Source organism: Aptenodytes patagonicus, chromosome 21, assembly GCF_965638725.1.
Source record: "Aptenodytes patagonicus chromosome 21, bAptPat1.pri.cur, whole genome shotgun sequence".
Lineage (NCBI taxonomy): Eukaryota > Metazoa > Chordata > Aves > Sphenisciformes > Spheniscidae > Aptenodytes > Aptenodytes patagonicus.
Window position 1 is genome coordinate 3444212 of NC_134969.1, and position 25854 is coordinate 3470065.

A 25854-nucleotide genomic window follows, 5' to 3' on the forward strand; every position below is an offset into this window, starting at 1 on the left:
GGGGATCCCGGCTGCCCCCGCTGGGGCTCTCAGGCCCCCCCAGCCCCTCTGTGGGGGCCTCGGGCACCTCGAGGATCCCGGAGCGCCCCCGGCCCCTCCCCGGGGGGCCCGGGACCCCCCCCAGCCCCTCGCCCCCCCGGCAGCACCCTCGCGGCCCCACCCCCAAGCGAGGCCCCACCCCCAAGCGAGGCCCCACCCCTCGCCCTCTTCGACCACGCCCCCTCAACCCCACCCGCCAATCGCAGGGCGGGGTGGCTGACCGAAGCTCCTCCCCGCCGGCGCCGCGCCGCGCCGCGCGCACTTCCGGCGCGCGGGGCGGGGGCCGGAAGCGGCGGGCGCGGGGGGTGCTGGGCGGCGCCGGGCGGCGGCGGAGCGGGAGCGCGGCGGGGAGGTGAGCGCGGGGACGGGGGTGGGGGGTCCCTGCCCGGGCCGCGGGCCCCGCCCCGGAGCCGGTACCGGCGGGAGGAGACTTGCGGGGGGCAGCCGCCAGCGGCCGTTCCGGGCCCCGGGGCTGGCCGGGGGGCGCCGGTGAGGGGTCGGGCCCGCCCCGGCTGGGCGGGTTCCGTCCGCCTCTGCCGGGGCCGCGCTTGGGCGGGCGCAGGGAGGCGGGAGAGGCTCCGGCCCGGCTGCTGGGGGTAAATCCGTTAAACGTGGAGGTTTCGGGTTAATTTAGTCACGGAATGGTGAAAACTCCCCGACGCGGCTGTTACCGGGGCCCGCCGCCGTCCGTGGCACCGGGCGGGGCAGCTTCGGGCCTCCCCGGGGCTTCCTGCGCGGAGCGGAGGCGCTTCCTGCCGCGGGGGCCCGGCCCGGGGGTGTCTCTGCGCCCGAATTCTGCCGGGGGAAGGCGGGGGGGACGACGGGACACAGATTACCGAGGTCCGGGCCGCCGTGGTCCATCCCCACCGGCGCCGCTCGGCCCGCTGCGGCGGGGTACGCCGTCCCGGTGGAGGGGCGGGCTGGGGGCCTGTGCTTGCCCCCATAACCCCAAGCGAGAGGCGTTTAATCCTGCCCGCCGCGGCCGCTCTGGCTCCGTCCCCTGGAAGAGAGGGGTCGGGGTCTGCCGGCGGCTGCCGCCGTCTCGGCAGCTTTCGGTCAAGAGCCGCCACCTCTCCCCGGTGATGTGGCGAGCGGGGCGGCGGGGGGGGAGCCGGTAGGTTACCGGGGCGGGCAGCTCCTGGGTGACTCGTTCGGGCAGGGAGAGGTGTGTGCCCCGGTGATATCTCCGGCTTCCCGTGACCCGACTGACTCGCCGCAGCCTCCAGCGAGGATATTTCTGTAGTTCGTGCTTCCAAATAGCAGGTACGCTCTCCACCCTACCGGACTGGGGGTAGTTTTTGTCTTTAGCCTGTTGCTGACTTCTCTTCTGCCTTCTGCGTTTTGGTGGTGATTAGGATGGGATAAACGCGTAAGCGATTGCTTTGGATTTTGTGATAGCGAACGGAAAGAAACGACGCGGGCGTTTCATGCGTCAGGTCACAGGATTTTTGCACATCGGGTTCTGGAGTTCTCCAAGACCTGGGCTGTAGATGCACATCGCTGAAAAACCAAGAATCGGTGACCTCAAGAAACTGCTGCATTCCCTTTGTCTTCCTGAGGCGATCCTCGTGTCCCCGGAATTTCGCTGAGCTCTCTGAAAGCCAAAAATACCCCCTATTATTCATGCAACAAAGTTCAGCCAAGCAGCCTCTGCCTGAGCAGGCACAGCTCGGGAGGGATGCTGACGAGGTTCGATGCTCTGAATTCCTGATATGGAGCTTGGTGCTGTATCCAATTTAGCTTAGATCTGAGGTTCTCCGTTACTTCCCTGGTGGATTCGTCGCCCTGACGGGGAATGGAAATGAGAGGAGCGTAGCAACGGAGCCTGGCAAGTGCAAATCTCCCATTTCATATAATTGTGATGAAAAAGGAGCCCTTGCGCTTGCTCTGGTGTGGAGGGAAGTGATACTTTAACCGTCTCTTAATGTTTGAGTAAAAATGCCAAATAACATTTCCAATGATTTCAGTAGGATTTGTTATTTGAGAGAGCTTAAATAGGGTCTGGATGGATTTTTTTTTTTTTAAGCGCTTTTGGTTTTCTAAATAAAGTAGATCTGAGATACCAGAAGTAGACACCACGGGTTCTGGAGCAATGTCAACAAGTATTGTTGTACTATAAACAGCAGAGATTTCTGTCTTGGCAGCTGCTGGGACTAGCGATAGCTGTCTTGTGTTTGTGGCTGGTCCTGACAACTGACTAAGCTCAGGCATTTGAGTCCTGTCTTGCTTCAAGTAGTTCCTTACTTGATGAGCTGAACTGTTTAAAAAAGAAAAAAATAATCTTTGGGCTTTTGGAAGATATAAATGTTGGAAATCATCTGGTAGCCGATCCCCTGAGATATTCCAGTGTCAGCTCAGAAATAAACTGTGGTGTGTTCTTAATTTAGTCGTCCCATCTTTATTCCTTTTGCCTGTAGAAACAGGAAGTAGCTGACGCAAATTTCACGTTGCTGACAGCCGTTTGTCGGGCTTCACGAAAGCTGAATCTGAAGAGAGGCGTAGGTTTGACTTGCTTTGGCTATAAAACTAACATTTCTGCCTTCCAGAATGTCTAAGTGAGGACCCAGGTTAGTGTGCTGTCTCAGGCAACCGGAAGAATTTCATTTAATGCTGTTTTCATGAGAACTTGCTCCTCTGAGGACCGGCCTTTGGCTGGGACATGCCAACTCCTTGATATTCTCCAAACAGGAAACTCCGCTTACTGTGGTGTTGTACGGGATCGGCTTTGGGATAGCTAGTGTTTTTACAAATAAAATCCCTTCCCTTTATTGCTCTGATCGGTATATCAAAGCAGTCTAGTTGTAGATGAAAGCCTGTTTGCTGTACAGTGTGTTCAAAACCATGTTCCCAAGTTTTGATGGACATAAAGGCTAGTTAATAGATTAACCAAATGTGCTATGAAAATGAATGGACTTTCTGGCCCAGGGTAAAATGTGTGTTTGCTGCGAGTCCATTAGCTTCTGCTCCATTGGTAATCAAAGTTCAATTGAATTTAAACAAGACCTAGATTTAAATCCTGCATTATAGTCCCAAAAGGGAGAGCTTCAGCTCAACTCCGCTTCTGTCAGCTGGAGAACTCTAACCCTCGGCTGCACGGCGTAGCTTGAAAGCCTTTCTCATTCCTCCTGGCACAGGATGATGCGCTGAACGACAACGACTCTTCAATGATCTGTATGTCTCAGCTTCCTCTTTAAAGAAGGCAAATGAGATCCCATTTTCTTACTGAGATCTGTGAAGTGTAGATGTGTAGATGAGGCGCTTAGGGACATGGTTTAGTGGGCACGGTGGTGTTGGGTTGATGGTTGGACTCGATGATCTTAGAGGTCTCTTCCAACCTTAATGATTCTATGATTCTAAGTCAGTTTGTCACTTACTGACAAATTATTCTGCATTCAATAGACAATATATATCAACAGACAAAATGCTGTTTAGATGTAGCCCAAGCGGATCTACTTTGTGGTCTTTTTTTTTTTTTTCCTCGCTAAACATTAATCTCTCTGGATTGCAGACTCTGGCTGTTGATGTTAGTTAGGTTCTGGTCTGTATAACTAAATATTTTTATTTCTTTCCGGATGAGTATGTGGATAGCAGAAAGAGCTGCATCCACAGAGTAAAGAGCATAGTAAGGGTGAGTCAAGACAGCTTTAGCGAGGAGTGACTGAGATATAGCTGCCTGCTCTAGGACTTTGTGCTGCCTGCACTTAGTTCTGATTTTGCTGCCAATTTACCAAGTGACTTATCTTGCGAGTTGTCCTAATGCTGCCTGTTAAACAGAAATTAAAATGAGTTCACCATCTGCCAGATAGCGCTAGGTTTACAAAGGTGGTATCGAGCACTGTGAGTTTATGGCTTCTGTCAGGGAACCCCACTGAGGCCCAGGAAGGCCGTGTCAAACGGCAAGGAGACTGGAAGGAATCTGAATCTCAAGGAATCCTGTCTTGTTAAAGGACATTAATCCCGACAGCATATCTAGAATTGATGTGATATGCTCCTTGCAACAGCGTGTTTTATTGCGGGGTGTCGGAAGTAGCTTTCCATCTGGACTTTCTGGTTTGTAATCCTGATTTGAAATGCAGTTTGCAACTAGGTAATGGGGCTGATCAGATTAGAGCCTCGCGAGGAATGTGGTGGGGATCAGTGGTGCAGAACAGCAGCTTTGTCTGCCCAGCGCTCTGTAAACCTGGTGTTCTTCCTGAAACCCCTGCGTTACGCCCCTCTATCTTGCTGCACTCTCAAAGCACGGGAGAATTTCCTTAACAGGTGGCTCTTTTGCGGGGGGGAAAAAACCCACCCTTCTTTTAGTGTGCTGAGAGCGGGGGAGGCAGAGCCCTGCTTTTGGCTGCGCTCCCACTTGAAGACGTGAGCCCCATTCTGGATGCGTCGTCCTTGGCTGCAGCAGAGCGCTGACGATCCTGTGGTCAGGATTTCTACATTGTACAGAATTAAAAAAAAAAAAGAGGTATTCATTACTGTTGATTATATGGGTGACCGCCCACAGGTTTCAGCCTCTCTGAACTTTTTTGTATCTGGAAGCCATCCAGTTGCTGCCGTCCAGTTTTACGCACAGTATCTCTCCTGGCTCACTCTTGCACAGAGGAGGAAACCGCTCTCTTCCCCTTGGAAGGGGGGTGGCCTCTCCCCTGCCCCCCACATCAGTGCTGCTTCTCCTGATGCAAGCAGGGCTGGAAAATGGCCTTGTTTGTCTTGTGACATCAGTGCCGCTCGTGACTAATGCTGGGTCTGCCCCACATCCTCTGGAAATTGGGTGAAAACATGCACTTTGGAGCAGGGCTGAGAAGGCTTGTGAGCAAAAGCGAAACCCTAGTTAGAACTTCAGGTTTCATTTCTGAGGGAGATCTAGTATCGGTTCGTCGACGCAGCTGGGTGAACCCTGCCTTCCTTTTTGGGTATGCTGGGGAATGTGCTGGGAAGGACGTTCCCTTTCAGGCAGGGTTTTGAGCTCTCCCAGGCTGTTGCAATAAGAATGAAGCTGTGTCCAGGCCATAATCGTGATTCACATTGTAAAATCTTCCAGTGAGCGGTGATAAGATAAAAATGCAATTGGTGACTTGCTACTCCCTCCCTGCATTCCCTGTGCATTAGTGTGCTTGGAGCGTGACTTGTCTTGCTCCTTGGTGCAAAGCAGTAATTAATGGAAAATTTATATGACACTTAAGACTTTTCCAGATGAGACGCTTCAAATGACTTATGTGCCTAAATAGCTTTCCTGTGCAGGGCTTGCAGAGTAGATTCTGCAGTTCAGATACCAAAGCCTGTAGAGGGAGAGTATGAACAGGGGCGCATTGTTGTAGAAGCAGCTATGCCTTCTTAGCTTGTGCAGCTGCTCATCTTAGCGTGTGCCAGGGTGGCTCGTTTTGCACGCTGACGCTCTCTACTGTAGCGATGCTGGAGTTATAGATGGTCCTTGGAGGAACTCAGGACTCCGGGAGGTCCCTGCGGATGCATTTGCAGAATCAAAACCACTAGTTCTAATCTGAAGTGCGTGAACTCCCAGTGAAGCGCTCGATTTGCTGCCTGATCATAGCTGGGGCTTTGGCCCCTCACTGGCTGCAGTGAGATTCTGTGCAGACCTTTGTTTTATTGAGTGGTGCCAATACAAGGTTAGAAGATGTAAGTTTTAGTATCCTTATAGGTGTAAGAAGTCCTTACAATGGAATAAGACTATGTGGCCATTAAGGAGCAACTGTGGCAATAGTAAGTGGCTGTGTGCATGGCTGTTGTGTAATCCGAATGTCGCTGCTAATGTGAGGGTACCCTGCTGCCCATCATCAGGGTGCAGAGCTAGGTAGAAATTATTCTTCTGGAACTGGTAGAGCTTGTACCAGACAGCTGATAAACCCTCTTCAATATTTGGTGTACAAGTTTCATACTGTCAGAGGATGCGAATAATTGTATTCCGTCTGTGCAGGTTGTGGACAGCGGTAGATATGGAAAGACTGGTTGAACGGTTGGAGAAGGCTGTGGAGCGCCTGGAGACGGTGTGCCAAGGACCTGGCATGTGTGGAGATGGCTCTTCCAAAGGTAAGGCCCAAAGCATCTCCCCAGCAGCATCGCCCCACGGGAGTCCCTGTATCGAAGCTCCAGCCAGGCAGTGCGACAGTGTCGGACATCAGCAGTAGCTATTGCAGAGCGGACGGTGCTCGTGCAGGGCGTGCAAAGGGCTGTTAGATGAACTGGCTGTGCGCAGAGGGGAAGTGAGTTTCGCAGCAGATACTGCGCAAACGCAGAGAGGCCTGCGGTTACCGTCCTGCTAAGATAAGGACTTTCTGTGGCTGCAGCGCTTCCCTCGTCTGCGTTCAGCTGCGCGCTTCGGGCTGAGCCTCCTGCGTTCGGTCGACGTGACCCGGGTGGAAGGTGCGGCCCAGGAGCGCAGTGCGTTGTGTGTGTGTGAGTGCTCCCAGCCCCGGAGCCCACCTGGTGCCTCTTGGTGATACCTGTGCTCTGGTTCCCTCTCTGCAGGAGTGGCTCAGTACGTGCAGGCTTTCGATGCCCTTCTGGCTGGCCCAGTAGCCGAGTACATCAAGATCAGCAAAGAAGTTGGCGGGGATGTGCAGAAGCATGTAAGGACTCAACGTTCTCCCTCCACTCTAAATAGATGCTGCTTGTTCTTCAGGGCTGTTAAGGGCCAAGTTTGCTGTCAGTGTTTGCATTCCTTTAGCACTGTATTCTAGGATGTTTGTAATCTTCGAGGATTCAAAACAGATTGCAGATGCCCAGATAACCTCCAGCAGATTGCCACCTACACACACTATGAATCAAACCTCCTTCTTGAAATCTTTGTTAGTTAGGTGTCTAGCTCTTTTTATGGACTTCGGCGCATGCCTTTAGGCAGCCTGTAAACTACCCAGCCCAAGAGCTGTTACACTCTTGTAAGTTTTCTCTGAGGATAGATGTCTCCAAGAACGCATAGCTGCTTTCTTACAGACTAGGAACTGCGAGCAGCGGGAGCTTGAATGACTATTAGCGTTACCCTGGGTACAAGGGAAGCTCGCTCATGTTTCTTTCTATTCTTAGGCTGAGATGGTTCACGCGGGCTTGATGAGTGAGAGGGCTCTTCTGGTGATGGCATCTCAACATCAGCAGCCAACAGAGGTAAGTCTGGGAAATCACTCATCAGAAGACTTGTATGCCCTTACCTCAGAGTCGGGGATGACTGCCACTGTAGAGGAATCTGGGCCGTTAACAGTTCCTCCAAAAGAGGAACCAGAGGAGGACTGGAGACACTTGCATCCATGAGGTGGCACTTGCTGAAAGCGTGAACTGTTCCGGGTGCTCACCCAATACTGTGCAGAGGTTGAGTCTTAGAGCCGCAGAACTGGCCTTTTCCAGTCATTAGAGCAACAAGTTTTCTGTAGCTGCCGGAGCAGCCTGTGAGTGTCATCTCACAGCGTCTGTCTTGAGTTTCACCTGGCACCAACACTGCACAATCACTGTTCCCTGAGATGCGACCTGCAGACAGGAACCTGTCTGAGACAGGAGCCACAGTGGGATTTGCGTAGAGCATGCTTTTCATTATGTGATGCTTATAGACTTTCAGGCATTAAACTCCTTCTGAAATATAACAGATGCTTGTCTCTCTTGAATGGTCTCTGAATAATAGCTAGGCTTTTAGGATTGATTTGTCCTTAGCAAGTAATTTAACTTTACCCTAAGCTGCTGCTTCTCAGCAGGATGTGTGACTGAGAATCTGATCCTGAATGCATTGGCTTTTCCCTGCTGAGAACTTTTTCCTGAGCAACAGGATCCCACCTTGCTTTTCTTTGCAGTTATTACCTGGCTCAGTCACGGCTTCTACTGTTACACTGTGGTAGCTGGATTTCTGTGCTACTTTCCTATTCACTGCAAAACATATCTGCATCTTTTTCCCCAAACTCAGCATTGGAGGGTTGTTTATCTTTCACCAGGTTTGCTGGGATGCTGCTCTGCATAGCCTCTAGTCTGAGAATCTGCTTACAAATTCCGCTGACACATTATTTAAATAAAGAATTAGGAACAAACAACAACCTTAATCTAGTGTAGGCCTTTGTGCAGGTTGTCCTGCAGGAGTCTAGTCAGTTCTGGAGTAGGCAGTTTAAAAATGCAAAATGTATGGACTCTCATTGCTTGTGGCAAAGAATTTTCCCATCCTGTTACTTGACAGTGCCGCTAGGCTGGAGCTTCTGAAAGTGTCGCCTGGCCAGCGGTCCTTGGAACCTCTCCGTTTTCATCTAAACAGAGGAAGGGACAGCAAATGGAAAGGTTGAGGCTTTGAAAAGCAAGTTTTGCCCACATTTGTCCCTCACTGCTGCCACCAGCAGGAGAATTTCTGATCTTAAAGGCAAGAAAAGTTGCCCAAGAGGCATCTCTGGAAATGTGCAATTGGCTGCTCTGCTCTAACCTCAGAAGAGTTCTAGGCACTTTCAGTCAGCATTCCAAGTGAACAACACACAGAAACAATTTTTATCATCCAAATATTAAAGGCTTGGATTGACTTGAGAAGTAACTTGAATCCTGAAGTCCAGCTTGATAGGGTGAGGTGAGAATTTGCTGCGACTCCGATTGTAACGCAGGCTGTAGATCCCAAACTGCAAAAGCCTGCATAGCACTCCCTTTCTCTGAGGGTTTGTAAAGGAGAGGAAAAACTTGACAAACTGTCTTGGAACAAAAGAATCCAGGGAAGGCAAATGCTATTTCTGTCCTCGTTACTAACAAGTTTTGTCAGTGTCTCTTGGATTGAACATGAGTCACAGTTCTTGGCGTACTCCCATAGTACCAATCCGGTTGGGAGCTATGTCTTCAGCCCCGGAGGAGCTAGGCTGTGGGACCAAGCTCAGCTCGCAGGGAGGGCCAAGCCTGGACAGGAGCTGTAGCAGTAACTTGTGCCAGTTGGAATCTTCCTCCGAGTAACCATCATCTTGGCAGAGCCGCCAATGACGATGTGCAGCCATTCCAGAGCAATACTAATGTTCTTAATTGTTATTGTCCCTCTTGTCCTGCAGAACGCGTTCTCATCGCTTCTGAAACCAATTTCAGAGCAAATCCAGGTGGTGCAGAATTTCAGGGAGAAGAACCGTGGTAGCAAACTGTTCAATCACTTATCAGCAGTCAGCGAGAGCATCCCAGCCCTGGGCTGGGTGGCCATGGTAAGAACTCCAGTGGGAAGCGATTTCCTTGGGCTGGTGGGGAAAAGTCTGGCTCCCTGGTCAGCTGTTCCATGCTAATGTGTTCTTTCTTCTTTAGGCTCCAAAGCCTGGTCCTTATGTGAAGGAAATGACCGATGCTGCCATGTTTTATACCAACCGGATCCTCAAGGAGTACAAGGATGTGTAAGTTCACCTTCTCTCTTAAAGATGTCATTGAACACAGCTAGCGGGGTGTGTAGGGGCTACTCCAGTATCTAACCACAGCTGCCTTGGTCTTTAATTCATTCTTCTTTTTTAAAGGCAGGGTATATTTCTAAAGCCTCACTTAGCTGTTCTTTCGTGATCTTTAGGGTCAAGATTCCTTGCATTCATGTTGTAGCTGGAATCTCTGGTAGCCAGTGTATTGCTGCTCTTGTCTCGGCGTCATCTGGTGGCTGAACTGTTTCCCAGGGCAGCAAGTTGTGTCTCGGGAATGGGTCTTGTTGGAAATACCAGACTCCTCAATTAAAATGGGTTACAGTGCAGAGCAGGCCTGTGGCCTTCTGCCTGCAGGTGTAAGATTAATGCTGAAGCTACAATGCAGTGCTGGAGGTGCGAGGCTGCTGTGCTGGTCCAGCTGCGTCTTGCCTGTAGGCTGAGGTGGAGAGATTTAAAGAACTGTTTGTAGTCCTTGGGTTTTAATGGCAAATGCACCTGATCACTCCTCGTGATCTCCTTGTGTCCTCAGAGATAAAAAGCAAGTGGACTGGGTGAAAGCTTATCTGAGTATCTGGACAGAGCTGCAGGCCTATATCAAAGAGTATCACACCACAGGGCTGACTTGGAACAAAACAGTAAGTGCTGGCTACATCTGCAGGAGCTTCTTAGATGAGTATTGCATGATTATTGCAGCAGATACGGAGCTTGTGCAATTGCCTTTCCTCTTGCCGGCCTCTTACAGGGTCCTGTAGCAACAGAAGGGGCTAAATCACCATCCATTCCCCGAGCCGGGGCTGCGCCTCCCCCACCAGGCCCTCCTCCCCCACCTGCTCCTGCCCCCGCGAGCTCCAGCACAGATGACTCTGCCTCCCGCTCTGCACTCTTCGCCCAGATCAATCGGGGAGAAGGCATCACCTCCGGTAGGTGGAAATAGCTAGCGGAGGGAGGGCAGCCGCGAGCGAGAGTACTGTTGTGTTGTGAATCTTTGTTTTGCTGCTGTCCCTCAATACACCTGCTTAGAAAGTACGCTTACAGTAACAGAAGACCATCTGGTCCGAGTATGAGGCCGGGAGCCAGAAGCAGCCCTGAGGCAGTTCACAGGGACAAAGGGAACACATCTGAGTTAGAATTCTCAGCCTCATCTGTCAAGTGTAGCAAGAGATTAATCTCTAGCTGGAATAGAGAGAGTGAGCCCTCTGGTTGCCTGCATGTCTCCAGTACAAAAGGTGCAATATTGCACCTATTCATATTTGCACAAAACTCATTCCTTTTTTGTGTTACCTGGTTAATGTATCAGGACAGACGTGAAACCAAGGCGAGGTGCTTGGCTCAAGGCTTTTTCCAGCTGCAGAGTGGAAGAGCTGGCGCCTTCTGGATCTACAGTCCATCTTGTGTTCTCGTCAGTATTGCAGCAGTGTTTCTTGCTCCCTCTTTCACTTGCTGTCACTCGTGCTTGGACTCAACTTAGGCCCAGTCTCAATAATTTATTTGCATTTTGAAAAACGTTACCGTGATGATTGTTGTAATCACTGATGTCTGTTGTGAAAATGCAGTTGTGAAACTGCGTTCTTGAAGGAAAGCTGGATCTCAGGTTTGTCTTCTCTTGCAGGCTTAAGACATGTTTCAGATGACATGAAGACCCACAAGAATCCAGCACTGAAGAACCAAGGGGGTCCTGTGAGAAGTGGACCCAAACCTTTCACTGCTCCCAAACCAGCCTGTAATGCTAACCCCGCCCAAAAAACCTCTCTAAAGGCACCTGCATTGCTAGAATTAGAGGGCAAAAAGTGGAGAGTGGTGAGTGCCTGGCATCGGCGTGAGGGGGTTGGAGGGATGGGAGCTTTGCAGCAGGGAAGGAGGGTCTCCTGAAGACCTTTCATGTAAGAGGCACCAGCCTGAAGGTACGTGCAGTTTTCTTTTAAAGGGGCTGCACTGCCCTGCTGTTCACGTGGATTAATTGGTCTGCATCCCAAAAATAAAGTGTGTTTTGCCTGCCTTTTCAGGAAAACCAGGAGAATGCCACTAACCTGGTAATCAGTGACACGGAGTTGAAGCAGGTAGCATACGTTTTCAAGTGCACAAATAGTACGCTCCAAATCAAAGGCAAGATCAACTCCATCACCCTCGGTAAGTGGAGAAACCCTGAAAACTGCCTCTGTGTGCTGGTCTGTTTGCAGAAGGCTGAATCTCCAAAACCTTTCTGTGAGCTACTCTCTTTTCTTTGCAGATAACTGTAAGAAGCTAGGGCTGGTATTCGATGACGTGGTGGGCATCGTAGAGATCATAAACAGCAGGGACGTTAAAGTTCAGGTGAGTGTCTGCGACCTGTTCTCTGCCTGGAGTGTGACTGATGCACGGTACAACAGGGCGTCTGTAGCATCTGCTTCTTTGAGTGGTTTTATTTCCAGAACAGGAATGTGCATCTATGGAGAACATTCATGAAACACCATCTGTCCTACTGCTGTGCAGCTCACCCTGCCCAGCCCTTAGGAAAGGGCTGAAATTTGCCTCACTGAGCTGCTTCAGGGCTCTAGATAAAAGATTAGCCTCTGTGAGGCGGGCAGCGCAACGTGACTGCCGAAGTAGGAGGCCAGCAGTAGAATCTACTCTGATTCCAGTTTTGGTATCTGATTTGGGGTGGTCAATTTGCCCAGCGTTCACTGTAGTTTTGTTCTAAAGAGATCAAAACAAGAAGTAACTTTGGATTTTTGCCAAAGGTGGGAGTACTTGAATCCAGCGTGTCTGCAGCAGGGAGGCTGGAGTCAAACCTCTTGCCTTGAAGGCAAGCGCAAAAGAAAAATGTTGTGGTTGCCCGGTTCAAGCTAATGCTCCTCTAACTGCTGCTTTGACCATCCTGCTAGGTAATGGGTAAAGTGCCAACGATTTCCATCAACAAGACAGATGGTTGCCACGTCTATCTGAGCAAGAACTCCCTAGACTGCGAAATCGTCAGTGCCAAGTCATCAGAGATGAATGTCCTTATTCCCACAGAGGGTGGTGACTTTGTAAGTGTTAAGTTTTGAAATCATTGTGGTCCGCTTGGGGTTGCGGTAACGCAGGGCAGAATTTGTATTTTGAGCCCTGCGGGGAGTATCACAGTTACAGTGAGGTCTGGAGGGACAATTCTAGACTCTAGACTTGGAGGTTGTGAATGATGATCAGATGCTAAAACCAGCAAATCAAGTTGGTTGTCTTTACGGTGAGATACTTGCTGTTTTGTGAGAGTTTCTTCTTCCTCAGGATCTCTTGGGGGCAGAACAGGCAGCGTTTGTGGCACAGGAGGGGACGTAGCATGTATCTAAGAAAGAAATGCCTAAAGCAGCGGGAGTAGTTACTAGTCTCAGTCATAAACTGGTTTTTGACAATAGATTTCTATTTTTACCCTCCAGACTGAATTCCCTGTCCCAGAACAGTTCAAGACAGTGTGGAACGGTCAGAAGTTGGTTACCACTGTGACGGAAATTGCTGGCTAAGCAGAAAAGCTCCAAGGCTCATGCCCTCCCCTGGCCCTGCTGTGGGACAAATCTGCTTTCAGATGATTCTCTTAGATTTCTTGTACCTTTCTGCTCTCAAACTGCTTCTCTTCTACCCGAGAGACACAGCTACCTGCCGTCACTGAAATACCTCTGGCTGGCGTTTGGTGTAGGTGGCGGGTCAGTTATTGTCCACATCTATTAGCAGGAAGGTGGTTTGTTTTTTTTCCTCCCCTTGTCTGATCTAACTGCACCAATTGATCAAGTCAGATTTTTGGTGAACTTCACAGCCAGTACTGGCAGTTGGCTTTCAGAGTGTTGTTCGGGTTTTTTTTGTATTGCCTTTAAGCAAACTGTTCATGTGAGAGAGGAGTGTTGTCCCCTTTTTAAAAAATAATGGTTTATGTCGGGATCCAGAGTACCCAGTTGCTACGGCAGATGTCTCAAGAAGGTCCTGGAAGCTGCTAATTCCAGCTCTATGTACTAGTTGGTGGCATTACAGGACATGGGAATGGCTTTGTCTGACCAAAGGCTGAGGACCGGGGCCGTAGCATTCCACCCTGATTTCTCTTTCATCATTCCTACTAGCTCAGTGTATTTCTGATTGTGCCATGACAGGAGGCTTTATATTAACCAGTGCCACAGGAAGACTGCCGCGGAGTAACTGCAGTTACCCCCCCAGCAGTCTGGCTGGTAGCTTGGAGCTGAGCACCTCTTACTCCATAAGCCCTCCGCCCTCGCAAGGGAATCTTTGCCCCAGGGTTTCCTTCTCGGAGCAGCTGAACTCAGGTTCAGTCTTCCAGGACAGTTCTTCTGAACCTGTCCCCTTCTGCAGAGGAAGGGTCTCCTTCATTCCAGGGTCAGTAGTGCAGTATTGTAAATACCCGAGTTGGATCAAGTCGGTTCATCACTCTCTTCCTCATCTGCAATCAGTCCCCATAAAGTTAATCCTCTCAACCTCCCCTTTCCCCTGTTGCTTGGCTCTTTACTTTGGTGGAAGCTTGTAGCCTCTGTTCCAGGGCCCTGGAGCAGAGTGATGGATCTAAGACACAGTACTGTACTGACCCATAAAGGGAGCTGCACGTGCTTTGACCTTCATTTCTCCAACGCCTCGGGTGGCATAAGCATATCTTAAATGCATTTCCTCTGTAAAGTGTCAATGTTCTTTTTCTCTAGGACAAAACTTACAAAAAAATATGCAATTTTTTTATTTTGAGACTGTCCTGTGACTTGTACTCGTCTTCTCCTGAGGCTTGTGAAAAAACCTTTCTTATGTACTTAAGATTATACAGAAGATAGAATAAAGTTAATGCCAACTTGCTCATTACAATGGCTCGTTTACTCTTTGGGGGCACACAGGACCTCAGGTGGGACGAGATGCCCCTTGCTGCCTGACCCTGCCTAGACCACTTTGAATACTTTCCCCATGGGGAAGTATAGACTTTCCTCAACTCCCCTCAAATCAAATTGTCAGTAGTTGTCAAATCTCACTTTTTTTTTTTTTTAGTTGGTTAGATGTAAAGTTCTTTATTGATTTCAGTTACTGTACAAAAGTGCATAAAACAAGCCATTAGTTGGAATCTGTTCAAGCTGTTAATACCTGCTTAATTCAAAACCCTCCTTTTCCCCCAGAAGCCCCTAAACTTGGCCCTTTTCCCCACCTTGAAGGACAGGCTGTAATATCTTTCCTCTGCATACAGCCATGAAAGTCTACTTGCCGACCCCTTTAAGAGATGCAGCATTCTTGCACTAGTAATTTCAGTTAATACTGCCATTGCATCCTGCGAGGAACAGGCGACAGGGAAGACAAACCTCTCGCGCAGCTAATCATTTTGCCATCACCAAGCAACTGGCGCAGCCACAGCTCTGAGAACCGAAGTAGGTTTACCAGGGCTTGAGCAGGATGGAGTGCTTCAGAGTTAGTGCAAGGCTCAGTCCACCCACATTGGAGCGTAATTACATCCAGACAAATCCCGGTCTCTTACGGCAGTGTAACAGGTGCCACCTCTGCGCACTGTGGAACTGCTGAGCTAAACCCCCCTCTTCTTCCCCTTCCCCAGGTCCCCGCAGGCTTGTGTGCAGAAAGTGCTGATGCACAGTAGCAGCTGCATTAGCTACAGTGGTAGACCCTCCCCAGGGCTCTCACAGGGTGCCTCCCCTTAACTTCACTGGAGGAAGGGGAGGATAGTGGTGTAAAACCACTCTTCTGAGAAGTGCAGGTGATCCCCTTCCACCCCCAGGAACACCAGTTTTCCTGCTTTGTCCATCTCCTGCAGCCCCAGGCGATCCTGCAGAGAGAGAAGCATGGCCATAGCTTCTTGGGGCCCTGCCATGGCCAAATACTGGCAATGGCTGGGGAACCCAGCACAGAGAGAAGCACTGATGGTCAGAGACCGTTGTTGCAGCAGCGGTGGCTGGCAGGCTAGAGTGCGTTCCACCTCTGCTCTTCAAAGCTTCTCGCAGAGGGGAAAAAGGCATTTTGGATGACTCTTACAACAAGGCTTTAAAAAAGGAGCAGAGTTCATTAAACACATGCTGAAGGGGATCTTGAGCCAGGCGTGAGACCACCACTGTAATTCTCACTGCCAGAACGGGCCTAGAGGGAAATGCCTTCCCAAACAGCTGCTGGCAAGAGGAGGCCATGCCCCAGGAACGGCAGAGGTGGCGAGTAGAGCAGAGCTGTAGGGTTTAGAGTTCCTCGAGGCCCCAGGGACACTATAGAGTGGAAATAGCAGAAACCCCTCAGCCCCCAGCTGAACGTACCTCTGTGTACAGTGAGGTCTCCTTCAGCGGGATGGTCTCCTTCGCTTGGCCGCTTTTGTAAAACCCAAACCACTGTCAGAATAAAAACAAGGAAACAGTTGCTGAAGGGCTCCCAGGACATAAAGTGGGCTTTCACCAGCTTCTGCTGGAGACATGCTGCTGCAGACAGTGCAGTATCAGGCCTATGTTTGTGCTCAGCCTGCTCCTCGCCAACCTCAAGTTCTGCCACCAAAAGACGAACCAGAAACGAGCAAGCAAGAACCAAACCACCACCCAAAAGCAGCACCCACCCTGCCTGCCTCACCTCAGAGATCGGAGGGTCGACCATGGTATCATTGAGAAATTTCACCATCACAAACTTTTTCAGAGCCATCAGGTTTTTCTTGTACGTCTCATTGATGCCCTGGAGGAAAGCAACAGAGAACAGATCCAAGTCACTGGAAAGCCCACTGAGACAGGTCGGGGAAACCGCCTGCTCCAACTTGCCCTGTACCTGCAAAGGAAACCCTGGACTGCACCAGCCTAGGAGGCAGGAACGTGCATTTCTGTCAACAGCCTTCCTTGGCTGTGCTCATGGCATTCAGCCTCATCTCCAGGCTGTAAAGAGGGGATGGGCCTCCCCTGCCTCCCCGGGGGAGGGAGAGGATTCGCCCACTTGAAAGGCAATGGGTGGACTGAGCACGTGGCGTATCTACATGGACCACTCCAAGAGTGCAGTGACACAGGAACTGCTCTGCCACGGACAAGTCTCATTCATAAATCTATCGGTGAAAACACTTTGTACACTCCTGGGATGCAGGGCAAAAAATGCTCCCCTTCAAACTCCAGCAAAACTACTGTCAGGGAGAACTAACGTGAAGCAACTCACTGCTAAGGCTTTTCTGCTAGCATTTAATCATCAGCCAGGTCCTTACCCTCTCCTGATTTATGTCAGCCAAAAAGATGCTGTTTTTCCTGTAGTCCTCCTCCTTCAGAGGGTTGTGCCAATACTCTGCTTGTGCCAAGCTGGAGAAGAGAGAAACCAAAGATCAGATCGGAAACCCAGAGCTTCTCACGTGGGCCCGGCCCCCGTCGCTGCAGCCTGATGAATATACTCACTGCTCTTGAACAGCTTGCGTGTAGGCGCCCAGATCCAGGGTCTTTCGGATCCAGTCACAGATATGGGAGCTCTCACCAGGACAGCGTGGAAAGCCGTACACGCCTAGGGTACAGGAGACACGTATAACAGTTCGGTGAGCCAAACTCAAATCCCTTAATCCCTCCGGCTGGTAAAGAACCACCCTCTTACAGAGCAGTGGCAAGAATTACCCAGGGAATCAGGCAGCCTTTAATCCTGCAATCTCATTAGACAGCCCTCCTGCCCCTGGGCGCTATTACACACAAAGATAATGGATGATGTTCTTGAGCTGAGGGTATTGCTCTGGAGAATGGGGGCATGCAGATGAGCGGAATACTGTCCAGATCGCCTGGTGTGTTCCCGGGAGGTCTCAGGGTGGTTCCCTACAAGTCTTCCCACTAGACTACAAAAAAATAGACTCAAGCCATGGAACTTCTCAGGGGAGAGTATTTGAAATTCATTGCCAGCCACTCTTAACTGTACACCTCTTAAATTCCATTTCATACTGCCTCTTTAATCTACTGCAAAAAGCACTTCCCTTTCCTTGGGGCTTTAGCCTTCCAGATGCCAACTGTGACCCAGAAGGTTTGGTTTCACAAAGGCTTTGCTCTGTAGTTAGAAATTTCTTCTCCCGAAACAACTAATCCCAAGTGATTCCAAAGTATATAAGAGTTCTACCCAGAGAGCAAGTCGTCTACTTACAAAGGTCCCTTCTCATTGCCAGTTAAGCAAGACCAAGACAGAAGATAATGTACTCGGCTAACAACTGGGCCAAAGAAGATCCCCAGATTCAGACAGGAACAAAGGGACAGTTTAATTCACAAGAAAACAGTCAGTTTTTAGGGAGAGGCCGGAAAAATCATTCCTCCCGCCAACAAGAGCCCCCCACCCTTCACAGTGGTTAGGAGGTACGATAACTTAAGAGGACGCTACCTTGGTGTTGCCCCCCAACAGAGATCAAATTGAGCATGGGAGGAGAAGGACATCTCTGGGCCACCGCCCTCCTGTGGAGAAAGACGAAGGAGCTGAGCTGGCACTCAGCGTGCCCAGGCCACCAATGCTGGTTCACAGGCAGCTCTCAGCTTGCCACTGCGTGGGCTCGGGCACCTGGGTAACCTTTGCAAAGAGAATTAACCCTTCCTGGTAGAGTTGGGCTACAGGCAAACACATTCTTGCCTTTGGAGAGCTCCTACCTTTACAAAGGGGTTTGTCAGTTTACATCTGCTTAGTACTTCAAAAGAGTTTTAAATCAGAACCTAAACAGCAACAAAATTCACTGGAAATGGAACAGAAGTGTAAACTTACAGGAACTGGCCTCCCTGGGAGAAGCCCATTGCATTGTAGCCTCCTTTCAGGTGAGGGTCCTTTGTGAGTTGGCTGCACACCTCTCTCACTTGATCGTTCACATTCATAAAGAAGCTGTTCTCCATATCCTGATGGATTAGCCAGATTAGAAAGTACAACTTGTACCTTTACAACGGTATACGTTATTTTAATCTCTACAAATAGATTGCTAACAGTTCTGCTTTTGAAAAAGGACCTTAACTTTCACAATATGACAGAAGTGAAATTCAAGTTTTGAGACTTCCCTTCATCACGTTTTTGTTCCTACTTTGCCTGGCAAAACTGTCTCATACGGAACAGTGACATTTCCCCAAACTTCTTGACAATTTGAGTTCCTTCAGATTTTGTGTGTTTATATATATATATATATAAAAAAACAACCTCAAACTTCACCCATCTTTTCCAGATCCCAGAAAATAACATACATTGCACATTATCCTGAGAGACTATTTAAAGAAATTCCATAGGGCTACACAAAACTGTCACAAAACGTGAAGGTGCAGAAGAAGTCTGTATCTTTATTATACTGAAGATATATAGTGAATAAATGGTTGTAAATCAAAAAGGATGGCACGGGATAAAGCTCTGCCTTAAAAAGCACAACATCTTATCACATGCCTTTGTATTACCTGGAGGGGTGAGAGAATGCTAATCAGTGGATTTGCATATTAATCCAATTTAGACTAGGGATTTGTTTTTCCCCAGTTCTTTTCTGCAGGTATTATCTAGACTTTATTGGTTTCCACCTGACAGCTGTTTACTTCACTGTCCTGGTTTCGGCAGGGATAGAGTTAATTTTCTTCTCAGTAGCTGGTACAGTGCTGTGTTTTGGATTTAGCATGAGAATAATGTTGATAACACACCGATGTTTCAGTTGTTGCTGAGCAGTGCTTACACTGGTCAAGGACTTTTCAGCTTCTCACACCCTGCCAGCGAGAAGCTGGGAGGGGGCACAGCCAGGACAGCTGACCCCAACCGGCCAAAGGGATATTCCATACCATACGACGTCATGCTCAGTATAGAAACTGGGGGGAGTTGGCCCAGGCACGGCAACCGCTGCTCGGGAACTGGCTGGGCATCGGTCAGCAGGTGGTGAGCAACTGCATTGTGCATCGCTTATTTTGTATATTCTTTTATCATTATTATTATTTTCCCTTCCTTTTCTGTCCTATTAAACTGTCTTTATCTCAACCCACGAATTTTACTTTCTTTTTTTTCTCCCTCCGATTCTCTCCCCCATCCCACTGGGGCAGGGGGGGGAGTGAGCAAACGGCTGTGTGGTGTTCAGCTGCCTGCGGGGTTAAACCACAACATTCACAAAGGAAAAGAAAAAATTAGCAGGGAAAGCACAACACGAACCCTTGTAGAACCATGTTAATAACAGAGATTGCAATAACTATTACACCTTCAAATCCGCACGCTGGCCACCACCCTGCCAAGCAGAAACGCGAGTGACAGCAGAGTGAGTTACCTGTATCAGGTTGTTTCCAATCTTGAGAGACAGAACATAAATCCCCGGTATTTTATTCTCCACTATTTTCTTAATGTAGCCCATGCTTTGTGGATTGCAGCAACTGTCTCCTGTGAAAGGGAACACCGCGAAGCACCGTCACGCCACCACCGAGGCCCTCACCTCGCCGACACCCGCCTCCACAAACATCACACCAGGACCCCCCCTGCTGCAACGGGATCAGGAGCTGCCAACGGACACACGGGCCCGGGAGAGAAGGGCCAGCACCTCCCAGCCTCCGCAGAAACCCGCGGCCTGAAGGAGGGGGACACCGGAGCGGGGCCGGGGACGGCCTGCGAGCTCCCCTCGGGCCTGCTCGGGTCCCAGCACGGCCCCGTCCGCGGGCCCGGCCAGCTAAGCCCCGCCGCCCCGCCCACAGAGCCGTTACCGGAGGATCGGCCCGGCCCCCCGTTGCCGGTCCCGGCTCACCCATTCCGTGCCAGATAACCAGGGGGACGGCGGCAGCCGCGCAGCGCAGACACAGCACCAGCACCGCCACCCTGAGCGCCGCCATCTTGACTGGGCACATGACTCGCGTGCGGTCCAGGTCAGGCGGCGGGGGCGTGGCCTGGCGGGGCGGGACCCAACAGGGGCGTGACCCGTGGCGGAGGGCGGTGTGTGTGTGTGTGTGTGTGTCTATCGAGGAGGGCGGTGCTTGCGGCGGGGCGGGGCCTTGCGGCGGCGGGGCGTGGCCGCGGGGGGGTGGGGGTGGGTTCTCAGCAGGGACTGGGGTTCGAGCCCCGGCGTTGCTCCATGCCACCCAGGTCCCCGAAATCCCAAATCCTGGCGCAGCACGTGGCTGCGTCCCGCTCCCCGCGCCGGGACACGGACCCAGGAGACCCACGACCCCGTCGGTCCCCTCTGGGCTGGGGGAGACAGCTCTCCCCGCATGTGAGCTACCCCGAGGGCACGAGATGGGGTGGGGAAGGAGCCTCCCTTCGCACCAGCCAAAGGAGGGCAGCGGCTACCCCCGGGGTGTCGGCAGGAGCACCCTGGGGTGGGAGAGACCCCGCTGCCCTGCCAGGCTGTTGTGGTCGAGGGTTATAAACCACGGATGCAAATTAGGCCGTCCCGGGGAGGTTTGAGGCGGCTGTAAATCACTGTGCTCATAAAGCCTTGTGCCGGCAGTGCAGGCGTCTGCGACCGGCAGCCTGCTCCGCTCTCGCCGTGCCGGTAACGGCGTTGGGAGGAAATGCCAGCGGTCACTGCCCGGCTGCTCCCGTGTTTGTTGACGTTTGAGATTCGCTTCCCAACAGGGCTGGACGTTATCTTGAGGAGAAGCAGGCAGCAGCATTGCAGGAGGAGAGGATGCAGCGCCACGTGGACAACACGCAGGCAGGGGACGAGCCAGAGGCAGAGCAGGACGAAGCCCCTCTGCTTGCTCAGCAGCCCTCCTCCCGCACAGGTAAAGCCGCTCCCTGGGGAGGAGCGGGCTGAAGCGCTGCCTCAGCAGGGCCTGGGAGCCAGCGACCTCAGGCTTCGACATGTCCCCTCCATCCTTGGGCAAGTCTCCTTGCCTTCCTGCCCCTCCTTTCTCCTTCTGGAGATACAGATTGCCACCCCTGCAAAGGAGGAGGGCAAGGGCTCAGGGGTAGATGTCTGGAGGGTACCTGGAAAGAGCCATTTGTTGCTGCAGTAAGGTGATTGCCTGGCGACACGGATCTGCAGGAGGGGGTGAGAGTTAACCCATGGCCTCTCCGACCAGCCCTGGTTTGTGGGCGCTCTCCCTCCGCAGGGCTCTGCTCCGCTCGCTGTGGCCTGGCCCTGGTCCTGCACGTCTCTCTCTTCGTGGCATACGCGCTCCGGGTCAGCCTTAGCATCGCCATCGTCGCCATGACTAACGGCAGCCATCCTCACAGCTGGTCCGGCAGCGCTCCCCACGGCTCCTACCCAGGATTTGCTCAGGATGTAAGTGGAAAGCAGATGCAGATAACTGAAAGACGCTTCCCAGGCTTAGTCCACTCTTGCTTTTGCATGAGGACAGACTTGGAAGCAGCAGAGAAAAGCCTTGAGGACAAGGCAGGTGAAGGAGCAGAGAGCTCAGTTTGTTGTACTCAGGGCTGCGTTTCCTGGTTGCTTCTCGCCTTCTGGAGGAGTCTGTGCCTGGAGAACAGAGATCTCTGTCTGACAGACACGTTCTGTCTCCTCCAGGCCCCCGTGTACAACTGGAGCGCTGAGACTCAAGGAATCATCCTCAGCTCCTTCTTCTACGGCTACGGCCTCACGCAGGCGCTGGGCGGGTACTGCTCGGGGCTGTTCGGGGGGAAACCCGTCCTGGGCAGTGGGCTCCTGCTCTCCTCCGTGCTCACGCTCCTCGTGCCCCGAGCAGCAGAGCTCGGCATGAGCTTCCTCATTGGGCTGCAGGTGCTGCTGGGCTTGGCTGAGGTCAGTCGTGGCTCCAGGTGCTGCCAGGCTACGAAACCTGCTGTGGTTAGCCCTGGCTGCGCTCCCCGTGTCCCTCCACGCTCCCTGTTAATCTTTGCAGGGAGTGATATTTCCAGCTCAGTACACGCTCTGGGCAAAATGGGCCCCTCCGCTGGAACGCAGCAGGCTCATGAACATCGCTGATGCTGGTATGACACAAGGACTTTTCCCTACCACCGATTCACTAAGTGCAGGACCTCCCCTCACCCCCTTCTTCCCAAGCCAGTTCTTGTAGCAGCCTCAAGTTCAAGGCTGTGGGTCCTTGGCAAAGAAGTGTTAGCAGCATTCAGCCTTTCCGTCTCTCCTCCTCCCATCATGTGTCTTCTCTGTTTCCTTGGCTCAGGTCAGCTTGAGGCAGGAGAGGGAACCCGGACACGGAAAGGAGCAAACCTGGATACAAGGGTGCTTGTTTGCACAGGCGCTTCATTTGTGCCACCACATTTTCCCATCACAAATCAGGCTGGAGGCTGTAGGTCTGTCCCACTCACTGCTGGTCACACAAAGTCCCATTAAAATGACTCTTCTGGTTTCTGATCCCTAGGATGTACTTTTGGGACTTTCTTTGCTCTCCTTGTGGCTGGGATCATCTGCCAGAGTCTGGGGTGGCCTTTTGTCTTCTACATCTTTGGTGAGTAATGGCCCATCACGTCCCTCTACTCCAACCCCGCTGCAGACCATCTGCTGGCAGAGCTCCCAAAAGTTCCCCATCAGAGCCCTGCGGGACCAGCTCCGTCCTTACTAGTCCCCCGCAGAGCTCTGGGCTCCCCTCCCACCTGCCAGGCCAGGATGAAGCCATTTTGCTGGGGTACTATTAGGGAACGTGCCTTTGCCGAACATTTCGTGCCATCAGCTTTCACTGTAAGCAATGGGTTAAGGGGAGTTCTCCCTTTCCATCTTCCCGCGCTTGTCATTTCACTAGCACCAGCCTCCATCCCGCTGGCTCGCTGGCTCTCAGCTCTGCCGCAGCTCACCGTAAGAGGAGCTGGCATTGAGAGCCACATTCCTCGCAGGTGGCGTTGGCTGTGCCTGGTGCCTCTGCTGGTTCCTCCTCGTGTACGAGGACCCTGCACATCACCCATGGATTAATGCCGGGGAGCAGGAGTACATCGTGTCGTTGCTGGCTCACCAGGTACACACAAACCTTTTAACCACGACTGACCACGCTGCAGACACTGTAGCAAAGGGACTGCTCTGAGTCAGTTCATCTGGGCTCCTTATACAGCGGCCAGGGCTAGTCCCAGTCTTCTCAGCAGCAGGTAGAGAGGCTGAGGAAAGCCTGGACAGCCTGCCCAGGGGATGGGAGACAGGAACTGGCTGATGTTTTCTTCCTTCCAGGGCAGCTCTCATGGCTGCTCCCTCCCACTCGTGGCCATGGCTAAATCACTGCCTCTTTGGGCGATCACCATTGCCTGCTTCTGCACAGACTGGCTGTTCTACATGCTGCTGACCTCCATGCCCATGTTCATGAGCAACGTCCTCCACTTTGACCTCAGAGAGGTGAGTGCTGCCCTGCAGCTGAGGCTGGTCCCTGCAACGGTGATGGGATTTGGTCCCTCTGTAGGCTGGGAACAGGGGGCTTCCTCAGGGACATCTCTTCCTGAGGACCAGTGGCTCTGGGACCGAGGGAGCTGCAGTCCTGGAGCTCTTGGCTCTGTTCCTTTGTGCCATGGATGTGACAATGCCTTGTTCTCTGCTCTGCAGAATGGGCTCCTCTCCTCCCTGCCTTACATTGGGAATGGACTGGGGCACATCCTGGCTGGGCTGCTGGCTGATTTCCTCCTGGCCAGGCAAGTGCTTGGCACAGCAGCCATCAGGAAGCTCTTCTCAGCACTCGGTAAGGACAAGCTTTCATCTGTCGTCCAGTCTTTCTAACACACTTGTGTGGCCTGTTATAAAACACATCCCCTTTTCCTCCCAAGGGATGCTGCTCCCAGCTGTCTTCCTGGTGGCTGTGCCTTACCTTGGCTGCAGTTCCACGGTTGTTGTGGTCCTTCTAACGCTGGCCTTGACAATAATCAGCATGACGGGGGCAGGCATCAATATTAACCACATCGATATAGCGCCCAGGTAAGTGGGTCTGACCTCTGCGCCCTCCCTGGCTCTGCGTCCTTCCTGTTCCCAATCCCCCAAGGCTTCTGCAACTCCTACTCTCCCTTCCCTTATCTTCTGTAGCTGGTGGCATTGTAAGCTAAGGAGTAAAACAAAGACTTAAAATCCCCCCCAGCCTTGCAGGGAAGATCCTAGTGTTGCTCAGCATGACAGGCAGTATTCGTGCAGATGAGGGAAGGGACTGGCAGCACCTGCTCCTCTCCCTTCTTGTGACGGTTTCCTCTCTGCCTCACTCAGGAAATCTTTGCTTCCTCTCCCCAGATATGCAGGGTTCCTGCTGGGAATCACAAATACCTTTGGCATAGTCGCGGGAATTATTGCTCCTACCGCAGTTGGACTTCTTGTCAGCCAGGTAATTTGGGGCCACAAACCACAGGCACACCCCTGAAAGAAAACACAGGTCTGCTCTCAGAAATGGATTCCTTTCTTTGCACTGAATCAAAAATTACTCCAAGCCAACCCCCTCTCCCAATGAAAATGTGGTGTAGCACCCGGCAAACCAGAGTTCTGGACCATTTTGAGGACACGGGGATGACTCAGAAAGCAGGAAGAGCTCCACATGGGCCCCATCTGGATGTACTTAGAGATGGGGAGAGGGTCGAGGGAGTGGGGTGAGGGGGAAGCTCTGTGCCAGGCAGGAAAGCTTCCTGAATTCAGCACAGCACATAATGTTTCCAAAAATGCCAAGGCAGGAAATGCATCTCCAACAAGAGGAGGTCTGGCATATGTCGAGTTGAGCAAAGTTCTTCTGCTGTGGGTACTAGTAGCAAGCAGAGGATGGAGATGAGTTTAATGCCAGTGAACTGGGTGGCAGTAGTTGGGTGATCACTACATGGAGATAAAGGGAAGGGCGATACCATCGTGATCTGTTCTTGGCCCCCCAGGATCTCCAGACTGGCTGGAGGAATGCCTTCTTCATATCTGCAGCCCTCAACCTGTTTGGCCTGATCTTCTACATAGCCTTTGGCAGCGGGACCATCCAAGACTGGGCTAGGGAGGACACTGCTGTGCAATGAGAGCCACGAGCATGGGAAGGTACGCAAGGGAATGGGCTGCAAACGGCACGGGTCAGGCAGGAGCCCCTTCCACTACTCTGCTCTCACCTGCGCAGCAAAGCTCAGCTGTGTGTTACTGCCTGCTTCCAGGGCCCTTGCAGCATCCTCAGGTGACGGCATGAGCTACGCAGCCCTGCCTGCACTTTGACTCTTGAAGTGCCCAGCACCTTCACCCGGCTCTGTCTACCTTCTGATCCCAATCTACTCCCCTGGGGAGGCACCAGACCTTCGACCCGTGTTGCCTGCTGTGCATTTAACCCTGCCCTCAGCCTTTGCCCACCAGAAGGAACGTTGCAGCATGGACAGATCCTAAACAGGATCCACGGAGAGCTATTAAAGCTGGCTGCCAGCTGAGCTCTGTAAGGAGCCTGTGGCTATTTCCAGCAAAGCTGTTCTTAGATGAAGTAAATCGATAATGAAGCAGTAGAGTAACATTACTTTTTAACTAGCGGCTTCTCATGCCCTCTGCACAGAGACTCCTAACGCTTTTTTTCTCTTCTTAATGAGACAAGCTGATTATTCATTTATTCTTCATCCCCTTTTAGAAGCAACTGGGGGAAAAAATAAGTGAGGGCATTACAGAGTTCAACCTGGCAGCCCTGAGCATGGCCCCTGGGAAGCAGGGAAGGGGATAAGCAGGGAAAGCCTTGAGCTGGTGTTATCCTTACTGAGCGAGAGC

General features: G+C 51.7%; 3 protein-coding genes across 6 annotated transcripts; 2 read left to right on the plus strand and 1 right to left on the minus strand.

The window, feature by feature from the left end:
* Positions 1–344: 344 nt before the first annotated feature.
* On the plus strand, positions 345–14183 carry CAP1 (cyclase associated actin cytoskeleton regulatory protein 1). Of its 3 annotated transcripts, none has more exons than XM_076357333.1 (13): positions 345–391; positions 5969–6081; positions 6520–6620; positions 7075–7152; positions 9039–9182; positions 9280–9365; positions 9910–10015; positions 10123–10300; positions 10990–11177; positions 11384–11507; positions 11608–11690; positions 12242–12385; positions 12770–14183. In XM_076357333.1, the coding sequence occupies exons 2-13, from the start codon at positions 5988–5990 to the stop codon at positions 12851–12853; spliced, it is 1410 nt and encodes a 469-aa protein (XP_076213448.1). In that variant the 5' UTR covers positions 345–391; positions 5969–5987; the 3' UTR covers positions 12854–14183. The 3 variants fall into 3 exon arrangements, with proteins under 3 accessions (XP_076213448.1, XP_076213450.1, XP_076213449.1); XM_076357335.1 differs by lacking the exon at positions 345–391 and adding an exon at positions 613–635; XM_076357334.1 differs by lacking the exon at positions 345–391 and adding an exon at positions 1201–1302.
* A 46-nt stretch (positions 14184–14229) lies between these two features.
* PPT1 (palmitoyl-protein thioesterase 1) lies at positions 14230–20128 on the minus strand. Its single transcript, XM_076357346.1, has 9 exons — positions 20017–20128; positions 19549–19658; positions 18039–18166; positions 17667–17737; positions 16715–16817; positions 16531–16621; positions 15921–16019; positions 15617–15688; positions 14230–15141 (listed from the first exon to the last, which is right to left on the minus strand). Exons 1-9 carry the CDS (start codon positions 20114–20116, stop codon positions 15019–15021), a joined length of 897 nt encoding a protein of 298 aa, XP_076213461.1. The 5' UTR covers positions 20117–20128; the 3' UTR covers positions 14230–15018.
* A 214-nt stretch (positions 20129–20342) lies between these two features.
* On the plus strand, positions 20343–25591 carry LOC143169745 (sodium-dependent phosphate transport protein 3-like). Of its 2 annotated transcripts, XM_076357332.1 has the most exons (13): positions 20343–20478; positions 20844–20992; positions 21323–21495; positions 21739–21972; positions 22073–22160; positions 22553–22639; positions 23022–23140; positions 23347–23508; positions 23713–23845; positions 23931–24078; positions 24382–24472; positions 25005–25155; positions 25266–25591. In XM_076357332.1, coding segments are annotated over exons 1-12 (1518 nt in total). In that variant the 5' UTR covers positions 20343–20476; the 3' UTR covers positions 25137–25155; positions 25266–25591. The 2 variants fall into 2 exon arrangements, with proteins under 2 accessions (XP_076213447.1, XP_076213446.1); XM_076357331.1 differs by having other exon boundaries at positions 25005–25591.
* Positions 25592–25854: the final 263 nt, after the last annotated feature.